The following is a 23,560-nucleotide window of genomic DNA, read 5'->3' as shown; positions in this document are numbered from 1 at the left end:
CCAGCCACTTGTGCACTGTGTGTCCATGACAGGGGGCTATTTTCCTTTGTGGCAATAAGAAAGAAAACCAAACAACCAAACGGCCGTATGAGAATGACAGGTATGGATGGAGTGAGGGTGTAGGTGGGAGGAGGAGCTATGTAAGATAACTTGGTTTGTGTTCACTCACAACAGTGTTGACACCATTTGCTTGCTTGTTTGTTTGTTTATATGTGTAGGTGTGAGGGAGATAACTGTGTGAGCACTGCTGGCTGACTCTCGGTCATGTAGAGGTGGAGGCGGGCCCTATCTGTGTAACAGCTACGGCACGCCCCCATGGAATGGTCAGCAGCACTTAGCTTCCATTAAGGGATTTCCCTGTTCAGGATTATTGACCTTCTGGCTTTTTAACTGGCTTGTGTGGATTTGTAGCATTTCATAGTTTGGAGTTTTGGACATTTTGCAATGGAGGAGAACAAAAACACACAAGCATCGTCAAAAATGCTGTGTTGAGGGGGAACAAGATGTTAAATGGTATTCTTTTGTGAGATAGGGGGGATAGGGAAACCACTGGATACCTCTTGAACATGAGATATGAATGTCTCCCTTCCTTTGCTTTGCAGGTGAGAGGATCAACGATGAACATCTTTGACAGCTGTTGGCCTGGACTTTTGTAACCACAGTCACCGCTACCTAACATGCAGAGACCATCCACACAAGGCACTATGGCATGCTCTTTGTGGAAACTATCAACCTTCTGCTGTCTTATCATTGCACTGGCCCAAATACAGTCTTCAGAGGGTAAGTACACATGACTCTCTCCCCTCATGATAACTCATAGTATCATAATATTGAAACCTTTTGTACTCAGCAAACAACCTACATTTTCTTTGTGACAAATAGATGAGGATTGTGTCAAAGGCTAGATTAATTGTCAAAGTTAGCATTAAGGCTACTTAATGAATGGTCACTTTAGCCAGTACTGCTCCTCTGATGGCATGTAGTACTTGTGAATAATACTGCTCTGAGAACAGTGGCCTCGGAGGATGGGGGATAATCTTGAGTGGTTTCATTAGTTGGTAAATTGTGATTCGTTTGAGATTTTCTGCTTCAAAGCGTCAGTTGTCCCTGGTGGCATCAAAGCGGGATACATGTTTAATTTCCTCACACAGACTCTGTTTGGTGGCATGCCATGCATACTGCGGATACATCTTACCCCATCTTACCCTGCATGTCAAAAGCTTGAGTCTGCTTTAATCACAGCAAAAATATAGCTTTGACTAATCCACTATAGAATGCCTCACAATGGGCATAGTTCTAAACTGTCTCATAAATTGCATTTATACACACAGTCATGTTGTTTTATAATGACAGGAATCAGATTCAGGCTTTATACCAAACATGGTATATTTTCATTCAGAAAAAATACATATTTTCAGAATTTACATATGCATGATACCCAGTCCTCTGCATCTCATGATTTCGTAGGTCCTACGATGCTGAGGCGCATCCTTAGTCTCTACTGTGAGGTACTGTGTTGACTGTTGTCTGGTGTAGCCTGTGGGCTGAAAGGGATTTACGAGTGACCAAGGTTAACGCTGACGGTAATCATTTGTCCTATATGCCTGAACTGAGAGATATCGTTCTCAAAATGAGCCTGAGGCAAAGACAGTGGTCTTCGTTTTTAGGCCTGTGTTTATAAATAGCACCTTTTCATGTGTCACTCCATTTCTCATTCACCTTTAGCTCTCTCTCTCTCTCTCTCTCTCTCTCTCTCTCTTTCTCTCTCTCTTTCTCTCTCTCTCTCAAGCCTCTCTCCTCCTCACTGTCCCATTGTAACCACAGGGATCAGCCTAGCAACAGTTCATTATAAACAATATCCCCAAGTAAACATGGTTCATTAAACTGCATCCTGCCGTAATATCCTTTTAATGCATTTTTATAATTGAATTAAATGGGATACTGTCATGCTATAAATGGACTAGAAGTTTTAGCTTTTCAAGAGATTAAAAAAAAAAAAAAGAAAAAGATTGATGGCTGTAGGGTTTTTCTCCTTTCTTACGTCTCTCGGAAATTCACATCTCATCTTCCACATTTGGGCAGATGCATGTCTACAGATGTTGTATTCATCTTTCATCATTCATCATGTTCTTCATCTGTATGCACAAGCTCTCCTCCCCTACAATACCTTTCCCACTCTTTATTATCTTCTGCTAGTACACCCCCATGGAATGTCCCATAATTGCTTGAATATGTACTCTGTTTCTAGTAACCATGTCAGTGACGATATGTCCTTTTATTGATTTGCATTATTGCTTTAACAAAGCTAAATGTGGCCTACTGATCTTTTGCCCGGAGAGCTCCTCAACCAACCATGTGGAATCAACCACTGCTTTATGATATCACTTATATCCCTTTATGTAACATAATGTCATCCCCTTAAGAAATAGATTAAATTCATGAAGCTATAGCCATTCATATGCCCAAAGCTTTCTTGATTTTGTGTCTTGCTGCATTTTCATGACCAAGAGACAGTGGTCATGTTGGATAAATAGCTGCTCTCATCCTTCATAATGCATTAGATGTGACACAATGATTTTGTTAAGTAACCTACACTAAGACATATGTTTGGAATTTCATATTTTATATCTGGATATTGTATTCAATAATCCTTTGCATTGAGCTAGTTAGAGATACTGTATAACATCAGTCCATCCCTGTGGAGTGGTCTCTTTTGAAGCTTTATACTTCACATGGATATTAGCTGTCTACAAGTATGACCAAATTGAGAGTATGTTAACTGTGAGAAATGGTTTGATTTCCTTACAACACATAATTGAATTAGCTTATACACAATCAACACCAAACCTGTGGTACAGTAGTTGATGGCTGGGATTTGCCAGTATTAGTAGAGGTATAACACTTCCCACTAGCTCCCTCTGCATCTTCAGAAAGCCCTCTCTGTATATGTAAGCAGAGAGACAGAATTAGAAAGGAATGCTAAGACATGGTGTCAGAGATAGGGTAGGCAAAGTTTGCTATGTGTCATCCAAGGTGACAGGGAAACATTTTATGAAAAGAGAAGTGTGGCTGTGTGCAATATTTCACTGACAACTATGCCTAATATATCTACCATCGATTGCAACTGGTGTAACAGAACAATGTTCCCTCTCAAATCAGGGACATTAGATTGTTTGTATTTGTTTCCATGTAAAGGCACTGGAACGCATAGGTTCTGCTGCTGAGGGTCGTGTATCGGTTAGACTTCTGATGTTAAGGTTACATGAAGAGCATGCCGGGATATGAAAGCAGTTTCCAACTCTTTCAGTGGCAGAACTTGTGGGGACAAGTCTGACACACTGAGAAATCATGTTCCCTCCCCATACTGAAACCAGGGTATTGTTTCTTCTCAAAAGCTTGAAATGTTTGAAGTACTTGAGATTTCTCAAGGGTAACGCAGAAGGGCTGCTCTAAATGTCCTCTTTTGTATCCTTAAGAAAAATAAAAAATGTTCAGTTTGTTCTGCAATAGCTAAATGGAGTGAAATACATGAGCACCTTTACTGAAATGTAATTATTGGAGAAATTCATAAAGCCTGACCCATAGCAGAACTGTGAACAGAATCATTTACAAAGTAATCATTAGAAATGATTAATGTATCATAGGTAGTTTGGTAAAGCGAATGCTCTAATAAATGAGTAGTAATTAATAAGGCCAAGAGGTTGATTCCTTTGTCCCGAGCGTCTTCAGTAAACAGCTTCTGTTGGTTTCGCCTCCTGCCCCCTCCTTGATGATACCCTGGTGTGCGGCAGACTGTGGAATCTGACTTCCCACGGAGCGGGGCCGGCGTGGGACCTGTGTACCAAGACCTACCCTGCTGCTGGGCCTCTTTCATCGTGGGCCAGCCCTCGCAGATAAGGAGATAAGATAACAATGGCACCCGAGAGCAAGCAGTGGCTAGGTGTGACTGCAACCCCCTGGTCTCCACCCTGCTGAGCACTTTAAATCCTCATTAGGATTTTCAGCAAAGGAAGGAGGGATTTAATGGATTAAGGCTTTGTCACAGCTGGCTCCAGGTTGGTGTTTGTCATGCAAGAGCATGGCAGGGGCTGTGACATCCAAACATCCCCCCCCCCCCCACACACACACACACACACCCAACCCCACTGTTGGAGTCCTTCCTGACTAAATGTCAGTCAAGGCAGTTGAAGAATGTGAAATAAACCTAAATACAGGAAACCCATTATTATTATTAGCCTACTGCCCTTGCCCAGGGGTTTATCGTAATTTTAGTGGCCCATGTGAGGTTCCTCCAGTTTGGTCTGCTGCATCAGCATTCCTCTTAATGGTTATTTATACAGGGATAACCTTGAGAAGCATCATTAGTTTTCTGTTTGCTGTCACCGTCCATAACTCATCCTGAGATCTCCCCCGTCACACTGATTTGGCAGCACAGACGAAGGATACAATGCCTTTTTAAACTGCAGTCACACTCCGATTTGTCAATGGAACAGTTGCAGAGAGGAGGGTTGGTCAACAGTAATGTATGTGCGTATTTATCTTCCCATTTCTTAGTTCTTACTTCTTTCAGAGTTCCTGACCCATGCATTTTGTTCTATAAACCGAGGCAAAGGGCTTTTCTTCAGGGAGTTTAAGGCAGTTGTTTAATTAAGTCATAACAACTCGCGGGCCTCAGGAAAACACAGCAACAGTATTGTGTTCCTTGACGTGTTTTTCAACCTTTAACATAGCTCTTAATTAGGTTTCAACTTCGCCTCACACAGCAGTGCAGCATGTCAGCGCTTCAGAATGAATGTCTTCTCCTTCTAACATTACACACTGATATCAGTGGATAAGAGCAACTCACATGGTCCCTGGGGTGTCTCTCTGGGTGGGAAACTCAGCACCTAGATTAGTCATCTACCAGCATCCTATCTGTCTTCTTCTTCCCACTTTCTTGCTTTGTCTCGTTTTGTTCTTGTCTAGGCTGAATGATGTGGGTCTCTAACAAGTATATCCCAAATAATCAGCACAACATGGTGCGATAGCTGCAGACTCCACTGTCTGAATACCAAAGGGGGACAAACAGATATGACTTATCAATCTCTTGTGCAGCGGCGTATATCCAGACAGCAATTATTCACAGAACATTTGTTGTTTCGAGTTTTTGTTGGTTGACTCTAATCTGGCCATAACAGACATGGCTAGCCGAATGCGGGTTCTCTGTGAAAGAGATCCTAGATGTCACACGGAGATAGGTCAGCAATGAAAAGCTGCATTCATGATTTTGTTTGCTTGTTTGTTATGTTGATCTCTCTTTTGTGATTTTCACTACAACAACAACTACAAAAGTGAGTTCTCAAATCACCTACAGGCCTTCCCTTTGAAGATTAAGCATATGCAGTTCCATAGTATATCTAGCTAATGTATATATCCAACTCCTCCTTTCTGGGAGTGTAGAAACACAACTTGTTTATCAGACGTGCATCGTTTGGAGATGTCTGAACCTGTGTAAGAGGCATCAAGGTCCACAGACGGGAGTCTTCATGCAAGGACTGCTGATGAACTGTTGTCTGCCAGGGGCGGATGAGGGAGATGTTTTTGATTATCCAACATAGATGCGATTTCAAACAGGAACTAGCATGTCCTTGACGGGGCCAGACATATGAACTAGGTAATGGGGTCAGAGGGTAAACGTGGAGCGGTTTCCTTTTTGCTCGCTACCGTAATATTGTGGAATTTTAAGGTGATTAGGCTGTACAGGATTAGGGTCACACAGGCTGCAATATTCATTTCATGTGACTCATGTAAGCTTGAGCGTTTTCCTCTCAATTAGAGGAACACGTAAAGTGCTTATGACATCCCATGGATAAATGAGTAGTTGCCGCTGGAGTGGTCCAACATTAGTACAGTTGGCAACAAAAGTGTGCGATATTTTGTGAATGTTGAGTTCTGGGTTGCTAAATTGTACACATAATTCCTTTTCCTGTTGATTGATTTCAACCCCTCTAAACCTTACCTTCCTAATTGTCAGTGACTAGTGTGAAGAATGGGGGATCGGTCTTGCCTAGCAGTCTTGCTTGTGTGTGAAGTGTTATTTGTGAAAATGTCAACTGATGGCCATGATATTTTTTACATCAGTTGAAATACATATAAACATTGACATTGTGCCAGTGTTCAAAGGTATGTAATCATTGCTTTTGATAGTGTTCCTGTAGTTGAAAGGCATGTGTATTGAAGCAGAAAAATGCACAGATTTATGAATATAACCCACAGCACGTAATGAAAACCCAGAGAAGTGACTCAGTACGGTAAAATCACTAACATAACGGTCAGAATTCCTGCTAAGAGTTCTTTACAACATATTGAAAAGCCTAAAAGCAGAAATAAACATATAATTTTTTGTGGAATCAAATACACACAAACTGCAATAGAGTAACCAATAGTGGCATCATTTCAAAGATCAATTTCTCTTCAAGAGAAAAATGCTTGATATTCCTCCTTGCCCTTAGTGGAGTCCCCTCTGTCCTCTCGCTTTCAGTCCTGATTTAAAGCGGCCATAAATCCTAAAGAGGGTCCTGTAAACCAGAGGCGGTGAGTGTATTCTCATAAATATAAAGGATTTAGGAGCAGTACTCACCACATTGGTGATATTTTTGCAAACTCATATTTACCCTTTTGTTCATCTGTTGTTTCCCAACGTACATCCCACAGCTTACCTACTTTATGAATTGAATTTGTGATCCGTTATTCAGTTAAGTTGTCAACTTGTCAGCACTGTTTTTTGTCATTTGGAATCGAAAGCTCATCAAGACCTAATTTACTTCCTGGCAAGCATAATACACACCAGCCTAGCCCTTGATGTATCAGGGAATCATTATGACCTCACCCTGTGTCAGACATTGACCCTTCTTAGTCATTGACCTCTGAGTGCCTCTGTGTGTCAAGGGCTTGAGTAGATAGGCATGGGCCTCTGCACTTTGGCATGGTCTGAAGTAAATGATGGCTGAGCAAACAATCATTAAAGAGTATATGCCATGGATTACCCTGTGGGAACCCATTACCAATCAATATCAAAGGAATAAGTCATTTCAAATCAATCCCCTTTAGTATGTCAACCAGCTTTTATTATATTGACTTGTCACAGCTGGAGCACTAAGCTCTGTTAATTGTTGCCTCATAACCTAATTTCCACGCAACATTTTTTCTGAATTTCTGAAATTATTTTTTAAGTAGCTAACAAGCAATAATTAAGGCCGATAAGCATGAGAGACATCTGATAAACTATTACATGGGACCATCAAAGTCCTCCTGCTGTGTCTGTGTGAGTACTAGAAACAGAGGGAAGACTGACAATAGTAGGAGGCAGCCTAAGTCCATGGACTTGATTCAAAGAGGTTAATCCAGTTTTGAATTTTCGAATCGAAAACCTGTTGCAGGGACCCTTTTTAAAGTAATAACAATTAGTATGTGGAAGAAGGTCAACATTATTGCCCTGTGTGATATATTTCAACCAATGTATGTTGTTGGTTCCTAGTTGTTATTATTATGTCCTAGTTATTAAACTTAATTCTGCTTTAAACTGCAAGTGAGGCTTTGGTTTGTTCCGAAATGCATGTGTTACCATGTGCTCATTAAATTGGTCCATTGAAAAAAAAAGAAACTATATATTTTATCCCCATGGTATCAGAGGTGTGTTTTATAAGTCTCAGAGCTTGTGCATAACCTTGAACAAGCCGCACTAGAAAAACAAAAGGCCTACGAGGCCAAAGCATCACTCTGAATAAAACGCATTGTGTCACATAACAATGGACCAAATCTAGGAGCCGTTCCACCTAAGCTTTAGCCTGAATACGAGTGCATAAAGAATGCAGACAGAGCAGAGGTGTCATCGGGCATGACTACCCTGTCGGTCGGGGGGAATTTAAATGCCAGGTGGGTGTCAGTTGAAGCGCAGTCTGAATAATGTGGCATAAATGTATACACATGAGAGCATTCCAAGTACTCTGTACGAAGCGGGAAACGGCATTGTGGGTTCTGTGTGGAAGTACATGTGGAAACACAAACAGAGCATAAGGATCCTTCTCATTTGCGTGAGCTGCCATTGTTGACCCATGGGGGAATGCTTCCTTATTGAATCGAGGAGCATAAAACGGTTCGTTGAAGCAGAGAGAGAAATCTGCTGCCCCATGTCTTCTACTCTTTTTTTGTCAGTTGGTGTGGAAGAAATTATGTAGAACAAGCAGAAGCAAACCAAGTCAGAATGAAAGTCATATATAAGCTGATTAGTCTTTCATATGACATATTTTGTAGGTTGGTAATGTTTTTGTTATGGAAATTAGACTGTTGATGAGTTGATAATTCCTTACATATATCAATGATAAGACTAACAAATGCTGTCCAAAGGTCTTGTTGTAATACAAAACTGCCACACCTCAAAGCAGGGACATCCCAGTACTCCAGAAGGAATGATTTCTCCAGTGCTAAGTGCCTACTTCTCTGGTGGTTATTTTCAGGATAGAAAAAAAAAATCATTGACTGTCTGATGGTCATCACAGCCATTTCATTACATGAGGATGTCCTTGCATTTTTTGTGACCTGAAAAAGTCCCTCCCCAGGGCTATCCGATATTAGACTGCGGGATGACATTGCTCTTGTGTGAACGCAGTCAGACGACATGTGCAGATGATGTGTAGTCAATAATGCATTGCAAAAAAGGAATTTATGACCTTGATAAGCCTCATAGTGCTTAATTAAGCTTAAAGGTTGATTTACATACAAGACAGTGGAATCTGATGAGGTTAAATATCCCCATGGTGCAGTACAGTTTCATTTTAAATGTGTGGAGTGTTTGAAGATCATCTGGGAGATCATCTACATGATCCTATCGTCCTATTGTCACCCTCGCTGTTCCTTCTTATTATCCTATTGTTGTTGCTATCATGATAAAATAATAATAATGATTAATATGAATTATTAATAATACTGACATTAACAATAATAAGCTGATAAGTAAAACTATGAGGATATGACGGCCTGCAAACTGTCAGAGGGAATAACAGATAATATAACAGTTCATCTTCATCAGGCCTGTAGACTATTATTCTGGCAATATCAAGCAAATTATTCATAATCCCAGTTGTCCATTTGCAAAGGATAGCCCTCAGTTAGGCTCTCATAGTCTACAATAGCGTAGATTCAAAGTGATATCCAACACAACAAAAGAGAGAAGAGAGGGCGATCTCATCCTGATGGAGGGATAATTAGTATGTCTTCCACTACAGTTTCTGAAATAAATGTTCTTGTATGAAACAAACACTCTCTAAATGTATTTAATTCCCTCTTGCTAGCAAGCTACTCTGCTACTAGCATAGAAATTCCTACAATGTACCTGTTAGCATAATCGCTAATCATTGCTAGCTATCTTGTAGTTAAAGCGCTGTATCTGGCAACAAACAAGAGTCAAGTCTTTTTCCACTTGCTTTGAAAGCTGCTGTTTCATGTACCAAACCGGCATGCCTCGCTTCCTTTTAGGCAAAAGCGCACTTAGAGGACACAAGCTCATTTTTAACAACTCAAGACACTGCCTGCTGACGATCTTAAAAAAACATCTAAAGGGCGGAGCTTGTAGGTTCTTACAAGAAACGTGTTGCTCATGCAGTCAGTGTAATTTCTGAATTTCAGTTGTATACTATAACACCCCCTTTGGCCCAAATCAGTGTAATTGTGTAAATGCCAGATCTCTATGGGAAGAAACATCATTCACCCAAGTTTTGTCAAAATTGTCCCAGTGTTGTCTGAGCTATTGTGTGTGACATACGAACATACTGTACAAACGGACATAGACACATCCATAGTCCACTCCCCGATTTCATCGTGTGGAGCAGTAAAGGACATATGCCTCATGAGCCATATTCCAAAAGACCTCCACACTCTGCAGTTGACTTGCAGAATGTCTTTGTGGGTCTCCTAAAAATGAAATGCCGAATGTCAGCATAGTAGGCTACAAATCACTTTTGGGAAAGGGGAAAAAAGATGGCTGAGGAGGCGATTATTTACTTCAGAAACGCAGCTTTAAATGGCCCAAAAATCAAAGCAAAGGAATCTCAGTCGGCAATAGATCCGGACCATCATCGGTGATCCCGAATGTAATCGCCCAATCTCCCATCCTTAGTACAGACATCACAAAAAACATGTTGGAGCTGAAATAAGACAGTGTGGTTTTGCTTTCGATTGCCTTTGTATGCATGCTGCAATATATTTTGCCCTTACACTTAACAGTAATACTTAGCAAAGCTATACTCCCTTTGTAAGCCAAACTATGCAAATTCTGTATAGAGGGGTACAAGCACACATATGTCCCTGTGTGGACTTGTGTATTTATCTACAAGTGGGCGGGAGAGGGGGGAGGGGAGGGCAGCAATTTAAAGACTCACTGACAGGGTACATTTCTGTTTAAAGGGTCTCACCTGAGCACCAAAGGGAAGAACCAGCGGGAGAGGTTTTTATGATATCTATCCTGAGATAAATGACAAGATATTTTTCAGAGTCATGTACCTATATCAAAGATGCTTCTGATAGCCCTCCTGCTGTTGCTATGGAGGGGAAAAGATGTAAATGAACTGGAGCAGAGTGGATGGTGGTGAATACAAATGAGGCTGAGATCTTGATACCCTGGCACTGCTCTCTGTGTGCCTCGTAGAATAACGCTGTGCACAGAGACAGCCAGCGTTCAGAGGCCACTTTTTAGTACAATACGTATTGTTATGAGGGATTTCACTATTTTCCACAAAGAAAATTATCTTTCTTCCCAAAATGTTTGCATACTTATGAGTATCAAAATGTTTGGTCTGCACAGCAGATAAACATACTGCTAAATTCTGATAGTCTAGCTTTAGACAGATGTGATCCAATCTTTTGGTAAAAACCTTTTTCCACCAAGGAAGATTACTTGGTTTCACAGAGCATCACTGAAATGTATAGTAAAATGTTGATATGTCAGTACATCCCTTACAATTCAGTCTTAACGTCTGTTTTCAAATACTATTAGGTGCCACAGCTGTTACAGACAAAATTACAGAGAAGCAAAATCTCAGCTCAAGTGAATGTCTTTCCATATTAGCCAGGCCCAGGACAGCATATACTTTTAACAAGTCAACATCTCTACCAAATGCATGCAAGGTTGGTTTCTCTATCCTACATTAAGCCAATTGCCAGAGCAAAAAGCACTTTCAATTGAGATTTTCTCTTAAACATGCTGTGTTTTTAGATTACAAAAGTAGGCTTAATCTGGGTCTGAAAAAACGTCTGGTATACCATTGTGCAACTGTTCTAGAGACATTGTTGTGAAATCAACCTTGTTGTTTGAGAAATTCAAATGGTTGTAATGATATGTGTGCACAATAAATATGGACAGCAAGAGTGCAATATTTACCAATTACTACTCCAAGGCTGCACTATGCATTGTGCTCTGCTGTTCAGCTAGTACATCCAGCTCAGAAATATGCAATATTTTCCCTCTCTTCCTCCCCGGTGTGAACCTGACTTCTTAAGAATACATGCTGTTGTAAAGGATATCTGCGGATTATAGAATCAGCACTGTGGGAAGGAACTTGACTTAAAGGTTTTCTTTTCCTCAACTGACTTCCACTGCCTGTGCTGTAGGGGCAGGGGGAGGGGTCTTGGGAGGGGGGTGGGGGTGGGGGACTTGGAGGACTCAAGCTGAGTTTCCTGTGGCTCCAAGCTAATGCTATAGACCACACTCTTCTTTGGCCCCCAAATCCCCCCAGCAAGCGACCATGTCAGGCATGGGTGTGGAATAAAGGCAGCCCTAGCAGAGATGCTAGCCCATTTACAAGCAGCTGTTAAACCGTTGTCAGAACAAAGGAAAATCAAAGGGCTGTATTAACAGTAGATGACAAGCATCAGGAGCGTCCTTGTCACCCTTCTCATTCCCTCTGAACAGAAAAATTATCTGGTTTCACATCAAAATAATCTGGAGACCTCTTTTGTGCTCAGGCCACAAAGGGCACGGTATGAGAGGTTGAATGGACCTTTTCATCAGGTTCGCCTTGCCGCTGGACCACTCTGGAAACTCATCAAGTTACCCAGTTTAATTTTGATATGAAAGCCATTTACTGTATGGCCCAGAAAAAACAGCAACACATTTTTTGTACAGTCTGCAATATCAGTAGTTGATGATAGTGGAATTGTTTGTCAACAATTCATCTTTGAAAGATTTAAGTTAGTTTTCCAGCATCGCCATATTCCATATCATCCATATTCTCAGTGATTCCTCCATTTAGCGTGTGTGCAGCTACAGTATGGCCAATGTCTGTTTGCTAATAGTTATGTCCCCCTAGCATTCTGGTATTGAGGAGGATTACACATGGCTGGTGATGATCCTAATGACTCCCTGTTTGTGTGAATGAGGAGACATTTTGTTCATTACCTCCGCTTCAGTGACACTGATATCCCGACAGATGGTCACTTTCCAATTGATTTAGCTCATAGGAGAAAAAAAGGAAATAACTCAATAATTATAGCACCAGAGAGACGGTGTGTAATATGTCCCCTACATATTAAATTTTTTTGCATTCCACAACTGCAGCTCATGTATTGGCTCAATGTCACACAAAAGGTTAAGCATGAGAAGTAAATGTCATCATGGGAATCTTTAAACAGAGGCATTCCAAAGGCGCAATATGGGCTGTAACCCATGGAAACAGAGGTCCCGAGCACCAATCAAAAACAATTAGCAACATGTCAGTGATAATAACCATACATGACCAACATGTGTTAAATGCAAGTGATCCCTAAAAAAGTGTGACATTTTCCAATTTTTGCAGTTCATTAGCAGGTGAAACTAAAAAAGTTGTCTTTCCCCAATGCTTCCATGCTAATCTGTAATCAGGGGTTCACAATTGGTATATGTTCAGTGTTATTTACCAGAGCTTACGAGTTGATTACAATCTGTAGACAGAGAGGCCCTGCTGAATGCAGACCATTGTGCTGCAACGTGGGCCCTGCTCACTCTTGAGTTCAATGCTGGCTACATAGATCCCTGGGAGGAATTGAAAAGCTACTCTCAGAGTGACTGACCAGAATGCCTGATAAGGTGCAGTGTCAACAAGGCTCTGGGCAATTATGGCACTGGTGGACTGGTTGCCATGGACACAGGATTGAGCATACCTTGTAATATATTATTTACTACCCCTGATCCTTGCTCCCATCATTTAATTAGAAAGGGAGGCACATCTTTGAAATCCCCTCACCTTTGCATCCTTGGTTGATATGCACCATTCTTTTTTACGAAGTGCACTTTTTTGGAATTGTGTACAGGTGCAGACACATTATCACAGCATGATGGTGTGTTGGGGTGTATATAAGAGGTTTGCACCTTTTGCGGATTAAACTGAAGTGAGAGACATGAGTGGTGAAAAACGGCCTATTAAATGTGCCTGATCACATAAAGAACACACATGAAATGCATGCAGCTGCCTAGCTCTGTTTATCCAAGTGTATCAATGCTTTGTGTTCAATGAGGAGCTCAGGAACATGTTTGCTCCCTTTTGTTTGGCCCTAAAACACCTCTCCATGTCACAAAGCACTGTATTAGAAAGGCCCCTGAAACACAATATAGCTACAAGTGCTCTCCGAGACCCTAAAATGCTGTTGAGATCCATAGATGTGTTTCATGACACAATCACAAAATAAATAAACAGAAACATGGAAGTAGTGGTGGGGGAAAATATAGGTACATTTCAGTATTGTGATATTATTATTCACGATTCTGACTCTTGAGTATCGATTTATTTTTTTAAATGTATTTTTTTTAAAACATTTGTTTGTTTTGCTTTGTTTTGTTTCCACACCTCCACCCTCCTCCGTAAGACAACTTTATTATTTATCTTACAGGTTGTGGTTATTTAAAACGAAAAAAATGTTGTACACATATTGGAGTGTATTCAATCACAATTGATTATTACTGATTTGTGCCTCGTACCTAACTTAGATATTTTATTACATTAAATTCCATTTTCCTCATTAAATATGTTCTCTTTCCTTTACTGAATTTTGTCCTTAGATGTAGTCCTATAATTACATTGATTCCCATCATCAAATGAAAACAATTTTTATTTATGGCAATATTTAATCTCAATATATTGGAGTATCGATACTTAGAGAATCGCAATACATAGGGAATCACAATATGTATTAAATCACGATCCCTGGCAATTCCCAGTCTTACACAGAAGAATACTATATGGCTTGCAGCCTATCAACATTTGAACGATATGTGTGGATACAGTTTAGACAGTTTACATCCTCTAACTGTTGACAATAAGATTTTTTTTTTGCTGAATTATTAAGCTATTAGCTCCATGAGCAAAATAATGATTACTTCTCTCTCTTTTTGATGATGCAATTATTATGTGAATAAATAGGGGGAGATCCCACGTGGAGAGCCACCCTCTGCCCAGGACGGAAGACCGGAGCAGGGCGACGCCTGCGATTGGCCTGGTGTTGAGACTGGGCCGAAGCCTGCTGGAGGGCGGTGCGCACCTGCTTGCAGGTGCGAAGACAGTGGCTGACGTGGGCCTGAACGGATGGGACCTCCGTCTCCTTCTCCTGTTCCGGGAATGGCACTGAAAGGGAGACATCCCGGTGGAGGAGCAGAGGAGGGTGTTGTGCACGTATTCCGCCCACGCCAGCTGTTGACTCCATGAGGCGGGGTTGCTGGAGGCGTAGCACCTCAGTATCCCCTCCAGATCCTGGTTGACCCGCTCCGTCTGGCCATTCGACTAGGGGTGGAAGCCGGAAGACAGGCTGACGGAGGCGCAGAGGCAGGTGGCGAATGCCTTCCAGAACATGGAGGCGAACTGAGGGCCATGATTGGAAACCATGTCCTGGGGGAGGCCGTGGACCTGAAAGACATTCCACCAGCTTAGCAGTCTCCGGGGCCGATGGGAGTTTTGGGAGGGGGACAAAGTAAAATTAGAAAAATGGTCCACAATGACCAGAATGGTCGTGAATCCATCCGATGGGGGGAGGGCAGAGATGAAATCCAGAGAGATGTGGGGCCAGGGGCGCTTGGGAATGGGTAGGGGCCGGAGAAGCCCAGCAGAGAGTTGGCGCGCGAGGGTTCTGCGCGCACACCGTGCAGACGGCCACAAAGGCTTGTGTGTCCGTCTCCGCTGTGGGCCACCAGAATCTCCTCCTGAGAAATTCCAGGGTCTTGGTGGCACTGGGGTTGGCTGGTGAGGGCCGATGCATGTGCCCACTGGAGCAGCTGCGGCCGTGCGGCCTTGGGAAAGTATTGCCTATCCGGCGGTCCCCCGCCGGAGTTGGGTTCGTGCCTCAGGGCTGCTCTCACCACCACCGGTGCCGAGGTGAAGCACCACTTGAGGTCAGCGAAAGCGTCTTCCGCTTGCGGGGATCAGGAGAAGGGAAAAGGGATGTTTCCGGTGAGGGCTGTAAGGGGGTGGCAAGAGTACTAAAATTCTGGATGAAACGTCTATAGAAATTCGCAAACCCCAGAAAGCATTCCACCTGTTTCACCAGCACCTGACCTTGACGGGGTCCATCTAGAGGTGTACCTGGGAAACAATGAAACCCAGGAAGGCGACGGTGTCAATGTGGTACTCGCACTTCTCCGCCTTGACAAAGAGACGATGTGCCAGGAAGTGCTGGAGGACTAACCGAACGTGCTGCTCGTGTTGGGCAATGTCCTGGGAAAAGATGAGGATGTCGTCCAAGTAAACAAAGACACAGTGATTGAGCAGGTCATGGAGCATGTCATTAACCAGCGACTGGAACATCGCAGGCGCGTTCGAGAGACCGACATGACCAGGTATTCATAGTGCCCGTTCGGTGTGTTGAAGGCGGTCTTCCACTCATCCCCCTGCCTGACACGGACAAGATGGTAGGCCCCCGAGTCAATTAATGCCCGAATGTGACGGGTGTGTTGGGCCCACCAAGGGAAAAAATGTTCACCTGTCTCCTGGGTCGAAGGGTGAATGTCGACTCGCTAGCACCCCTCCCCACTGCATGGGCTTCCCCGCACACAGTTCGTCCGAGGGCTGGCGGATGGGCTCTGGGCTAGGTATATAATGGAGAGGCGCGCCGAGAGTCGACCTCCTCTCATGTATCCACTCACAACGACGGTTGTCCACTCGTACGTCAGGCCGACGAGGGCGTCCAATGACTCAGGCAATTCCCTGAGGGCGAGCTCGTCCTTGATGTCCTCAGACAGTCCCTGAGCGTACAGGACGACCAGAGCGTTCTTCTCCCATCCGGTCTCTGTACGGAATGTATGGAAGCCGACTGAGTTGTCTGCCACGGGCTGGCTCCCTTGGCGGTAGGCAGTGAGACGTCTCCCCGCCTCGTGCCTCGAAACCTCGAAACAAAATAATCTTTACTTAATGAAGTGCAGACAAAACAGGATACAAACTTAAGCTCGAAACAACAGTACTTGTATACTCAATAGCTTACGTTCTCGAAGTGACCAACAAACGGTGAACATACGGTGAAGACGTAGACGGAAGACGTAGACAATTACACACAGGTGCAGGTGATAAGTCTGTGATTGAGGCGGCACAGTGGACGGCCGGACGGAGACACCTAGGGACCGCACTGGGGAGTGCGACCCCCATCTGTAACACTGTATGAAAGGGAGGAATAAGTCTTATTGGAAAAGGCACAAAAGTCATTTGTTACAGCACTAGCTTCTTTGGTGTGGAAAGAAAATTGGTTCATGCCATTGCGGTATTTCCAATTAACTTTCCCTGCTTTCCCAATGAAACTCTCTGGAGAGGAGAGGCATTGCCGCTCATACTTATCATAGACTAAATCAACATTTTTTGTTTATGTTAAGGAGGGTCACAAACCCAATAATGACCGTTTCTCAATTCCAGAAAATGATTTTGCAATTCTACTTTTCATCATCTAAATATATTTCGTGATGACGTTTTCTGTGAGTCGTTAGGGTAGTGAATAGAACTGACTAGTACTGAATTTAAAGACGGTGATGATGACTCAAATTTGTTGGTCTGAAATTGGCTTGCAGGCCTGTCCTTTGTTTCCCCCCTTCCATGTGTTGACTTGTCAGTGTCTCTCACCCCTTGTCCTGAAAGATCATCCAACGCTAGGTTGAGAGAGTAGTTCAGCCTGGGGCCTAATCAATTGAGAGGCTGTTGGACTTTGTTTATGAACAGCCTTTGACTTTATGATGTATGAACTCAGCCAAACATTTTTTCCACAAGTCTCTGTTTTATGTCCAGGGATTTGGACAAGAAAATAACTGTACATTGTATACCACTGTTATCCATCCAAGCAATGGAAAACCAGCAATGATTCTTTGCTGTTAAGTGAATATGTTTTTCCTTTATTATGTCTCTCTGGTTTCTGTTTCCCTACTCAAATAGAATGAATTGAATCAGGTCTAAATCATAAAACCAGAAGCTGAGTTTTAGAGGCGCTGCAGAGTGATTTAAGTGATTTAACAGTGTTCTTGGGACAAAGCATGGGTGGTTTGGCATCACATAGGAGACCAAGCTTGGAGGGCTTGCGCAAGGCCCAAGAACCAGATCTGTTCCAGCCGCAAAGTGGGGCAATGCAAAGCCGATGTACTGTATCCCATTCAGATGTACAAGACTGGAACCCAATTGATCCATATGAAGTCTGTGTGACCTCTCTATTGAGTAAAACAGGAATGTAGTCCAATCTAGGCCACTGGAAAAAAATGTGTATGAACGCTGTTAAAGCGATCAACAATGGGCCCTTTGCACAGTAATATGGTATATTTGTTTCTATTTTGGGATTATTGCTCCTTTTCAGTATTTGCGCTGACATGCTATTGCTAATTGGATAACTTTGTATGATGGCAGGTCTTGGCAGTACCAGCTAAAGCAAAAGTCCTTAATTTAATTACCTGATCAAACTCATTAGACAACTCAATTTTATCATGTCAGGGTGAACAGTAATCCTTCATTACCTGTGTTGCACATAACACAGTTTCCGTGTTGCACATAACACAGTTTCCGTGTTTTCAATTTGAAAATATGCAATTCTTTTGGAACCATTGTTGCTGCTCACTTACAGTTTAAATCATGTGTGCATCACTTGCAATAGTGCACAGCGAAAGGAGCTTTCGAAATGTTTTAGATATGCCATACACAAGCTCAATCGAAAGCAGGCTTTTCCAATGACATACCCTGCAACAGAAAAGCAATAGCCAGATGTCTTTATTATATATTGACTATTCTCAAGGGTTGTGTGTATATAAACATTTTAATTTGGCAAAGATTGATGTATTACACAAGTTCTCTTAGTTATTACGTAGTGTGTGACTGACTTATGATGGAGCTATGTTGGAATGCATTGACATAAACATTAGATGTCAAATCGTGTTCCTGGCATGCCATGTTTTCATTTTTTTTTCACTTCAGGTTTTTCTCGGGAGCCAACAGCCCTGATGAATTGTGGTTCACCTAAAGCATTATATTTTTCTACCGTAGAAAAAAAAATGAAGTGAACACTTTGAAGTATGATTCAGACTTGAATGATTTTCCCTTTTCATGTCTAGTGGACACTTGAGAAAATTTGATGTCAAAAAGACCAGTAGCAAAAACATGTCTCTCCCATGTGTTCTGATTCTTTCAAACAAACACTGATACAACGATTACAGGCTAAGACACTATCCTAATCCTACTCCATAGCAATACAGCCATGGTTGACTCTCCAATCAACCTGTCTTAATGTTAAGCACTGAACGCATTACCAATACCACTTGATTTGTACATACAGTAAGGCATCAGGCAATTTGAACTGACATTTATCTTCCTTAACAAAATTCCTTGATAGCATTTGTAGTGAGGGGAACAATGTGGAAAGCTAATTCTGTGTAACAACAGTAGTGCAGCATTAAATCAGACAAAGGTAATCTTATTGGTTGTTATTAATTGGTGAAGCATTCAATGGACGAAAACAATCTAGCCTCAAGGCAGATTTACCAGAGTAAAGTAATCACTTTGAGTAGACTGTTCCTACCTCGGAAGGTATAGACAAACAATGTCACTCATGACTGGCAAAGGCTCTGGGTAATTATCAAAAATAGCACGAAAGGACCAGCCGAAGTGCCAATCTTACCAAACAAATGTGAGTGTATGAAAAGGAATAATGCCGTTTTTTTTCAAGCCACCAGACTGTGAACAGAGACTCATTAGGAAGGCAGACTTCTGTAAACACAGACGACCTCAGCTTCAACAAAGATCCAGGGTTGCAGCCAACAACATTATTATTTACAAGGGCATAGGGTGGCAGAGTGCTCCTCAGTAGAGCAAATGCCAGATGCCGTGCCTCTACTCTAAATTGTCATCATTGTACACAGTGAAACTGTGGTTGTGAGTATTGCAGAGTTTATATTAATTCCACTGAGTGATGTACTTATTATGATTAAGGTTCGTTTTATATATATATATATGTGTATATATATATATATATATATATCCCAATCTATCGAATATTTCATATTTCTTTGCGAGAGGAAAGTTGTCCTTACAAAATCATTTATTGAGAGAGAAAACGAGGAAAAATAGTTCACTAAGCACAGCTATTTGACAGTGTTCACATTTGCAGAGCACAAAGCCACAATATTGATTTCCCCCCACCGCCCCCAACACACATACACCCCCTGCCCCAGTCTCCCACCAGTCCTCCCTTCGATTGTCAGCCCTGTAACATTGATTAAATTACACTTCATAGAATAGAAAAAGGATTGCAAATAAACCACGAGATTCCAATGATAGTGTGTTATTGAAATGCATTTCAATACTGAAATATTTTCCAATGAGAACACATTTGCAGCTGTTTCAATGGTGTTGTGAAAACAAATTGATACAGAAGTCTTTCTCATGGTATCAGGTTAAGATCATTGAGTGATACAGTGTATCTCAAAGATTTGGGTTTTGATTGTGGCTTCACCCTCTCCTTATTGGAGAGTCAGTCATTCAACTGGTTCATGGACATACTATGGGGATATATAATTGTGGATAAAGAGAATGAAGAAAACTCAATAGCCTTCTTTGGAGTGTTTATATTAAATATATCTAATTGTATCAGTGCTGAATAAGCCTTGCTGAAGTCTGTCAGCAGGGAGATGAGAAGTTAAATAAAGCTGTGTAAATCATACTTCACACAGGATACAATTGAGTATTGTACAGGGTAGGTGTACAAGGTTGGTGTATATTGAAGTGCTTTAGTGGTTGATGCCATGCACCCCTCTCATCATTGCCAAGCACGTATTCTAGTTTGTAGACATTTTCCAGTCTACAGCCTTCGGAAATCATGTCCAGCGTGTATTTTCCCTTCTTCCCTCTCCTCCACATGGTCTTTGTCAGAGCGGCTACATTTCTCTCTTTGATTTTCTATTGTACTGATAGAAGACTCCTCTTCTCCCCCAGGGTTTAGCCGAGCTGCCCTGCCATTCGGCTTAGTGAGGAGGGAGCTGTCTTGTGAGGGTTATCCTATCGACCTGCGCTGTCCAGGAAGTGATGTCATCATGATTGAAAGTGCCAACTATGGGCGAACAGATGACAAGATCTGTGATGCCGACCCCTTCCAGATGGAGAACATCAACTGCTACCTCCCAGATGCCTACAAGATCATGTCTCAAAGGTAAACAACATGACATGGCCTATTGTGTTCTTCTACACCTGTTGTCTTTCACTGTGTAATCCACTATGATATGGCCAAATGGATTGTGGAACCTTTTCAGAATCACTGATGTTGTTATTCAGTTGGCAGTAATATTATTTCAGGCAAATGACCTTGTTTACCCAGACATTACCGAACTACATTTGCTTAAAATTAAGAGATTTCTCCTCTCCTTTAGGGTTAGGGTTCCTTTTGCCAAATTAAGGTCAGACATCTTAGCACGAATGACCACTGGATGTGCCACTTCTCCTAGTTGCCCCCTGTCTTAGAGCACACTATAGCAGGGTCCATCAGATTTAGTAATTGTTAGGAATTATTGGGTTCAGGTTTGATGTCCACAGTCAAAAGATGAGATCCAATTGTGATGTCTTTCAATAATTTAATACAATGTGCAGAAGGGAGAGATACAGCATTTTGCAAAGCAGGGAGGATCTCTTGAAGAGCACAATTCCAGTCAGTCCTCAGTTTGAAGCTAAAATACAAGCAGTGGAAAAGTGGCAGAGACAGCAAATCTAATGACCTCGCTTAGCCCCCCCTCTTGCGTTCTGTCTTATCACATGGGCAGCAGGTGCCCACTCCGAGGTTAAGGTGTTTACCATGCTGAGTACAGGAATGGCCCCAGCAGCTTGGCCTTAGAAAGAACAAATCCTTCTGTGGACCTTCTATTACCAGAGAGACAAAGGCCGAGCATCCTGTAGCTGACAGTCTGACAACTGTAATACCAATGCATCATGTGACTTGTTCATCAACCAGAAAAACTATTACCATCACAATACACAGATTTTCCAAAATTCTATATTTCTTAGTAATAACAGATCTCTCTAAATGAATAAAACACTGTGTGAATGGTTAAATGGAAGTGCGTACACGCACATGCATGCACACACGCACGCACTCGCACACACCAGTAGGGAACCAGTAGCAATGCTGTATTTCTTTACATTAGGTCTTGTCACACAGGGTCGCCTTGAGCCAAAGTGCATAGGATAGGATGACGTACGAGCGTCACAGCCAAAGATATTGGATCATATAAGGCTGTCAGCAACTCTGGCTATTTGTCTTGGGAAATAAGAAATAATGAAATAAAACAGCATAGCTGTTGTATTCAGGGGGGTTATTGTCAAGCCGTATTTGATGAAGTCAGATAGCTGACTCATACTCTCTTTCCTGAGAGGCCGTGGACATAGTGCCCTGTGTTTTTGACCCTCGGTATCTCCTCCTTTGTTTCAAGGTTGAATATATTGGCCTCCATTAACAAATCCACAGACAACCTTTGGTTGCTTTCATCTATCTATTATTTTCTATTCCCAATATAAATGAGGCTCATGTGTTGTATAAGCCTGTATTAGCCCTATCATGACAGTCAAGGAATTCAAACTAATTTTTAACATTTACATTACATTACATTTATGGCATTTAGCAGAGGCCTTTATCCAAAGCGACGTACAACGATACATTAGTTTAAGTAAGTGAATCATCTATCCAACAGTCATCATAAGGCAAAATAATCAATGCTCACACCAGGGGCCATTGGCAGTCGTAATGCCAGTAGGCTATTTTATTATTATTTTTTTAAATATATTTTATTAGCAGGAGAGAACTTGTTCAGGGGGTAGCAGGGGAGAAGATATACTCTCTAACTATATTCATGATGGTCCAGCTACTAACTTGAGATAACTTATTTTTGCAAATCTTCCATACGCATCCATGCATGATTTATGTGAAAGCCAAACATGTGCATTTCAAATTATGGTTGACCCAGTATGTTTTTATCTAGTTTTTACATAATGAAACCATATTGTTTGCCTAACTAATCAATGCATCAAAGCTAAGCAATAAATAGTGTCTTACATTAGAAACAACCCGAGTTTGCACCCAAGATCACATATGAAGTTAATTAGATACTATTTCTGTGTATTTATAGAAATAGACTGAATTGGGAAAGAAAGTCTGATGCCTTAGATGCCAAAATCAATTATCTTCAAAACACATAATGAACTTCCCAGGGTATTGGAATGCAAAGTTTGTAATATAGCCAGGAGGTCTGATTCCTCTACAAGTCAAAACTGGGTCCTGTGCTCTGCCCTTTTTCTGAGTTTAAACGAGCTAAAGTATTCCATATGTGGGCCAACTGCATACTGCAGGATAGGAAAAAAATAATGATATACAGAATTCTCTCTCTTATAATGACTCCACCATGCATTTAGGAATAGACAATTGTTTCTATGATGGTTTCTGCCTTCTAATCGGAGACAAGAAAGCACATAGTCTAAATGCACACTCGTGGAAAACTGAACAACATCATGAACGGCTATGGTCCAGAAGAGTAGAGAATTACATAGAGGCGCCAATGAGTTTGATAGATCTTGTTGGCACTAGAAGTTGTTTTTATATCTGGTTGGCTTATTATATGAGCACAATTATTCTATGTAAATAGCCCTAAGACTGCTGTGGCTCAATTAGAATGTTCAGCTGCAAGCAATTAGTCGGCTCAAGTGGGTGATAATCTGTACAGGAATTTTTCATGGGGACCCCTCCCAGACAGATGTGAAACTGCATTGGTGTACAGTTTTTAATAATCATGTCATTGATAGAAATACTACTACTACTGCTACTACTACTACTACAACTACTACTACTACTACTACTACTACAACTACTACTGCTACTGTTACTGCTACAACTACTACTACTGCTACTGCTACTGCTACTGCTACTGCTACTGCTACTGCTACTACTGCTACTACTACTACTACTACTACTACTACTGCTACTAATGATTATGAGGATAATGAATAATGGTCAATATTTGACTGGCATGCCTAGATTAATCAGAAATTACCATGCATGGATAAAAAATTAAGAC

General features: G+C 41.7%; 1 protein-coding gene across 6 annotated transcripts in view; it reads left to right on the top strand.

The window, feature by feature from the left end:
- The first annotated feature begins 649 nt into the window (after window positions 1-649).
- The window catches only part of adgrl2a (adhesion G protein-coupled receptor L2a), a 69,104-nt gene continuing 46,193 nt past the window's right edge, over window positions 650-23,560 (top strand). For all 6 annotated transcript variants that reach the window (XM_083672449.1, XM_083672448.1, XM_083672453.1 and 3 more), the window contains exons 1-2: window positions 650-780; window positions 20,442-20,655. In XM_083672449.1, the coding sequence (XP_083528575.1) occupies window positions 678-780; window positions 20,442-20,655 (317 nt within the window). In that variant the 5' untranslated portion in view covers window positions 650-677. The remainder of the gene's footprint in view (window positions 781-20,441; window positions 20,656-23,560) is intronic.

Source organism: Argentina silus (assembly GCF_951799395.1).
Source record: "Argentina silus genome assembly, chromosome: 6".
Taxonomy (NCBI): Eukaryota; Metazoa; Chordata; class Actinopteri; order Argentiniformes; family Argentinidae; genus Argentina; species Argentina silus.
This window is presented reverse-complemented; position numbering and strand designations above follow the sequence as displayed.